We start from the raw sequence: 6164 nt of genomic DNA, 5'->3' as shown, positions 1-6164 counted from the left end.
ATGTACAGGTGTATAGAAATCATCTTTTTGTATTATTTTTCGTTTTCAAGTTTATTTTCCAGCTTTAAAAGTGAACGTATCAATCAAAAGCGCTGGTTGGTTTTTTTTTAGTTATACTGAGAATAAAATAAACTACTAAAATATGTGGAACAATTTTAATCTAAATGAACAAAATTTTTTTTGTTTAATATAGGTGTTCAGTTACTAAGGTGTACGAAAACAGCAGGCTAACAGAAATTTGGGTTCCGTATGATGATAGTGTTTCTATATGTTATAATTGTGGAAATCAAACTAAACTATTTTTAGAAGGGTGAGCTAGATATTTGAAACTACTTTTATAGACAGTTAAAGTAGAATGTTTACGTTAAAACGGAAAAAAAGCTTTTTAATTTTTTTTTACTTACAATAGCGTTTATTACATTTTGAAGTTTTTTTAGAGTTGAATTAATTGATTTTTTTACTGACTAAATATTTTACTGCTTATTAACTTGATTTTTTTTGTCGTAAATTAATCAAAAAGTATTTTCGGTTAAAATTCGCTTATATATTATAAACAACTATCTTATTTGCTATTATAATAGTAAGTAAACGTTAATTTGAAATATGATATACTTATTAAAATAGTTTTTAGTAGGTTTGAGATAAACAAAATATGTTCAAAAATTTACAAGATATCTAAGCAAAACATTTTTCAGAACAAAAAGCTTGGACTTCAAAGAGTGCTGTAACGGTAAATTTGATGACGATTGTGCTTTGGTGTGTAATTCTTTTGCGCACTCCTGCCCTGACAGTTAGTCGCATTTATATTCCCAGTAGTATTTCCAGTCTTTCAAATTTGCTTAGCTTAAATCGAAAAAGTTTGAACTATAGAAAAAACTTATCCGCAGAAAAAAAAGTATTGAAAATGTCAACAGTTTATTTTAAAAACTATTAATTTTTGTTAGGAAATATATAACAAACTAATACGCAGATACGTTATATTTGCATTAAAACAAAACTTTACAATGTAAAAAAAATAAAACTTTATTTGGTAACATTTATATAAGTTTATACATTTTTCTGAGTAAATATAGATTTTAATCTTTTGGTTCCGAACTTTGTAATATAAAAGTAATTTAAGCTAAAATGTTTTACATTAAAAATAAGTTTTAAAGTAAAACACAATAAACTATTTTGCTTTAACTAAAAAAATCACCAACATAAAAGACTAATCTTACAATTTTAACCTTGCCATTTTAATCTTTTCGACTATTGTACTAGTTTTCTGTAAATATGCTTAACATTTCAATATATTCATGATTTCAGGTCCTTTAAAGTTCTGCAAGGAGCAGCGTTGTGATGGAAGGAAGGAATGCAGCGACGGTTATGACGAAATATACAAGTCAGATAAGAAGGAGTGCTCAGAAGTATTTTGTGGGGAGGGGGAGTATCATTGCAAGAAGTCAGAAAGAGACCAGTGCTTCCAACAAAATAAAGTCATTTTTAGATTTGGTTTTAATATAAAAGCTAAGTAAATAAGAAAATCATCAAAGATTTAGTTTTTAGTTTAACTTAAACTGTCTCATTTACCTTGGATATTCAAATTTATTAATTCTACTTCAACAGTAATCAAGATTTTGATTTTTTTTCAAAAGTTAAGTAACTTATTCTATAGGTATGCGATGGAAGTAAAGATTGTTTTTCAGGCAGCGATGAATATAACTGCTATTATTTCGGTGGAAGATGCCAAAACTTCCTTTGCACTGATTTACCACAATGCCTTGAAAACGACAGTATGGTAACAAAAAAAAACTAATTGCAATAAAATACTTTTTTAAATAGAAATATATTAGTAAAATTTTTCCTATGAAAGTACATATGTTTGAACCTAAACTTAAATTACCTTATATTTTCAAAATTTATGAGTGTTCTGTAGTTTATTAGATAAATTAAAATTTTAGTTGTTCAAATTTTCACTTTATTGAATCTAACGTTTTATAACTAACATTCAAAGGTTTAAAGTTATGCGCAAAGTTGTAAGAAACTTGTGAAACTACTTCTCCTAATATGAAAATGTAAAACTATTTTTAATGTTTTCAGTTTAAATATAACTAACTTTAAATTGGGTTCTCATAGTTAAGAGAAACCTTAAAAAAAGAATTTATTAAACTATTAAAGTACAAACAGTAAAAAGAGTATTTTACAACAGAACATAATTTTTTAAAACAAAATTTAAAAAGCAAACTATCATTATGTTATTGTTTTTGTAAACTGTTGCAAAAACGTTTTAAGAAAGTACCTATTTCTACCTATACAACATCTTTACTAAAAAGACACATTTTTCGATAAAAGTATTATAATGTTTTGTGCAAAGTAAACAAAAGTTCTTCAAACTTACATTTCAATTATCCAAATTCGAGCAGTTTAATAAAATAACTTTCACGATAAATTCGAAAGGTGTGCGATGGCCAGAAAGACTGTTTTGATGGCAGTGACGAGGTTGGGTGTGGTGTGAGCTGCCAGGAAAAATTCAGCTGTGGCGACGGAAAGTGCATCAGTAAAAATCGCGTTTGTGACGGTGTGGAGGATTGTGACACTGATGAAGTTTAAATTTACTTTGTACCAATTTTTTAAGTATTTTAGTAATTGGTAGTAGGTTTTAGTACTTGCTGAACAAAGAAATCAGTACCTTTCAATACTTTAATAAATATTTTAGAAATACAAACATTTTTAGGGTTAACCTTAATTTTTATAACTTTTACTACTTTTTAAAAATTTTACTAAAATTAAAAGTTAAAACAATCCACGAGATACTTATCTTCAAAGACACTTTTCGTAAAACTTTATGAAAAAATTAAGGTGAACTGCTACACATGGAGCCAGTGGTCGGGTTGGTCGGAGTGCAATTGCGAAGAAAAAACTTCAATAAAAGAAGTTTTTCGTAAAAGAAAGTGCATCACTTACTTGGATAGTAACAAACATCATGAAAGTAATTTAATTTATACAAGTTTTATACAGTATTTTAAAATTTTATGTATTATAAATATAACAGTCACACTACTTTATTTTTACTTTGAAAACATCATAAACTTTTTTCAAAAAATAAACTTAATTGGTAGTTAACAAACTATCTATAATAGGACATAAATAACAAAACAATGGCTTTTTTTTAACTTAGGAAAAAATAAAATTATATTTACAAAAAAAAATTAGTTAAACAACATAAGTAATAACAAAGTTTTGTCCTTTACTTTTAAAATTACTGTAAGTGAGAAGTTTATTTAAGATTTTTAATTTTGACAGATCAATGCAAAGGTGAATCAGTGAGCTACAAGAAATGCACTTGTACTACAACTACTCAAGGTAATAAAATTACTATTAATTAGTTCCAATTATGATTAAATATAGAAACTATACGGGTTTTTGAATCATTTACAAGTATTCTTAATTGTGGAAAAAGAAGTTTTACAAAACTACTAAATTGATATCAGAAATTTACGATATAAACTTTTCACAGCCTAAAATTGAATAACAATTCCAACGCTGTGTCAGAAAAATAAAGAAACAAAAATAAGTTGCAATTAGTTGTAAAAAAGCATTCATTTTCTTCAACAGAAACAACCACGACAACAACAACGGAAAAGACATTAGCGGAAGACGGGATCTCGGAAACGGTGATCGTCGTCATCGTCTTGTCCGTGGTCATCATCGCCGTCATGATCTTCTGCGGGGCGTACACCTTGTTCGTCAGCAAGAAGGACCAGGATCGCACCCCTTCAGTTTTCGGCAACCTTTCGGCCGCTTTCGGCGACTCGGTGGGTTCGTCAATCATCGGGGACTTGCCCAAGGGTAAATTGCAGGGTTTTTCCCCTTTCAACAACCAGTCGATGGCTTCTTCCTCGATGACTTCGTATCAAAGCTCTATTGGTATTTATTTTTTATTTAATTTATTTTGGTATTTTTAATTTTTCTTTTTTTTTGTCTGCGGTTTCTTTACTGAAAGTTCTAATTTTATATAACTAACACTTTACCTAGTTGAATTTAAATTTCAGTATTTAACTGAGATGAACAAAATCAGAAGCAGTGTTAAAAAATAAATGTTTGTATTTATTTTAAACTTCCAGGCCGCCGAAACAACCCGCTGCCGCCGACGCCGCGGACCGAAGGCCTGTACGCCAGCATCGACGAGATGAACAACTTCGCCCAATCCAAGTCCCTCTCTCTCCTCTCCCTCAACGACCTGGCCAACCCGCAGGACGTCGCGACGACCCCGTACGACATCCCGCGCAGCCCCAAGGACCTCTACGACAAACCCAAGAAGGCGGGAAAGAAGAAGGAGGGGAGGAGCAGGAGGCTGATGCGGGCGATCAGCAGGAAGATATCGGCGAGGAGGGGGATGAGCTTCAGGAGGGCGCTGAGCAGCGATCAGCTGAATTCAGGAGGAAGACAGCTGGTGGTCGTGAGGAGCGGTGAGGCAGGAGGGAGAAGGGAGGGTGCTGAGGACCCGCGTGAGTTTTTGTTTGAAGCGATTGATCGCTGTGTGCTAAAATTTAAAATGAGTTTTTGACCTGAATAGTTTTTTTACAGTTGTTTAAGTGAAGTTTGCAAAAGGTTTACTGCACTTTGTTTAAAATATGTAAGTTTGGCTAAGTTTACAGTCTACAGATAAATTGTGTACAATTTTTAGTTTGAAAACATATTTTACGAGGTTTGAGTTAAAACAAAGAAATATTATTTCGTTTTTCAACTCTACTTTCACAATTTATTTAATACAACTATTTAGATTCCAACTTCTTTAAGTTATTAAAACACATATCGAAATTTAGACTACTTATGTTATGTATTCTTCTAATGGAATAATATTACACTTAGTGAATTAATTTTTAGTTATACAACAAAAGACTAATGAAATAAACAACAATAATTAACGTAGATACTTTTTAGACTCTAACTACATGTCTATGTGTGGCACAATAACACCTTGCGACACGATCAGTCTCGTTTCCAAGGAAACCGTCGACCATGACAACGAAGAAAGCCTGCCGGAGCTGCCGACCCAAAGCGACAGCTTCAAAAAGAAAAGCAAACCTGTGGCGAGAGCGGTCACTTTCAAGTTTCCGCCGCTACCCGAAGAAGTAACAAATACAGATGGTTCGGACGAAGAGTTTGAAGAAAAAAAATCAGCCGTCTACAGCAAAGTGTTGAAGAAAAGTTTGAGGAGAAAGAACACTTTAGGCAGTGAGGAAGCGAAAAGTGGCGATGCTGTTACTTCAGAGCAAATGAGCGGCATTTCGGCAGATGTTCAGAATCAGAGTGAAGAGTGTGAAGAAGAAAATAAATCCTCACGTTTGCTCACCACAGATTTGTAAGAAACATGAATGCGAGCCTCATTTATATTTATCGCGTCTCTAAAATATTGTAAATATTTTTTACTTTAGTTATTAATAATAAAGTATATCAACACTTGATTTAAAAAACTTAACGTAGGTTATGTTTAATAAATATATAAAAGTTTTATTGACATATTTTGAACAAACTACCTTTTTACTATATTCAACTTTTTTTTAAACTGTTTGTAAACTTTTTAAAAAAGGTAAAAGAAGTTCAATTAAATAATTAGTAAAGTATACTTATTTATAAAAAAAGAAATTTAACTATACAAATTTTAGAGCCTACGTTATTATAGAACTCTTGTTTTATCTGTTTAACTAGTAACTCCAAATAAACAAAAATAGAAACATTTTTTCTTTTAATATTAGAGTATTATACTACTGTTAGTACAAAAAGTGCTTTCTACAATGGTATCTACTTATAATAACTGAAACAAGCTTTGAAAAATGAACCTTTCATAACCGTTTTTTTAAGACTAGTATTAAATTATTAAATTTAACTTTTTTTAAACTTGAGTTCGACCGAAGTTAAGTTTTGTTTAAGTAGTCGTATTTTTACGACAACCCTTTCAAAATTTTAATTTTTTCGAAATTAATATATTTACGTCTAATTTTTTTGTCTAAAGTTGTTAGAACTTTTGTTCATATAGTTAAAATTAAGAAATGTGACGCTTTTAAAATAGTTGAACGTATCTAAGTTTAAAAAGCAAATAACCGTTTTCTCACAGTTCTTACACTTTTGAAAATACTTAATATTAAAAAAATGTAATGTTGAGTAAATTTTTTTTTATTATA

General features: G+C 30.4%; 1 protein-coding gene across 1 annotated transcript; it reads left to right on the top strand.

Annotated features, from left to right (window-relative positions):
* LOC145841521 (uncharacterized) lies at nt 1–5348 on the top strand. Its single transcript, XM_082948879.1, has 11 exons — nt 1–95; nt 194–310; nt 696–790; nt 1306–1475; nt 1655–1777; nt 2437–2583; nt 2839–2968; nt 3283–3342; nt 3595–3906; nt 4104–4487; nt 4924–5348. The coding sequence occupies exons 1-11, from the start codon at nt 1–3 to the stop codon at nt 5346–5348; spliced, it is 2058 nt and encodes a 685-aa protein (XP_082805005.1).
* The last annotated feature ends 816 nt before the right edge of the window (nt 5349–6164 follow it).

Source organism: Thalia democratica, chromosome 7 (assembly GCF_965202585.1).
Source record: "Thalia democratica chromosome 7, ktThaDemo2.hap1.1, whole genome shotgun sequence".
Classification (NCBI taxonomy): Eukaryota; Metazoa; Chordata; class Thaliacea; order Salpida; family Salpidae; genus Thalia; species Thalia democratica.
The sequence above is the reverse complement of the archived record's forward strand: the minus strand, read 5'-3'. Positions and strand labels throughout refer to the sequence as shown.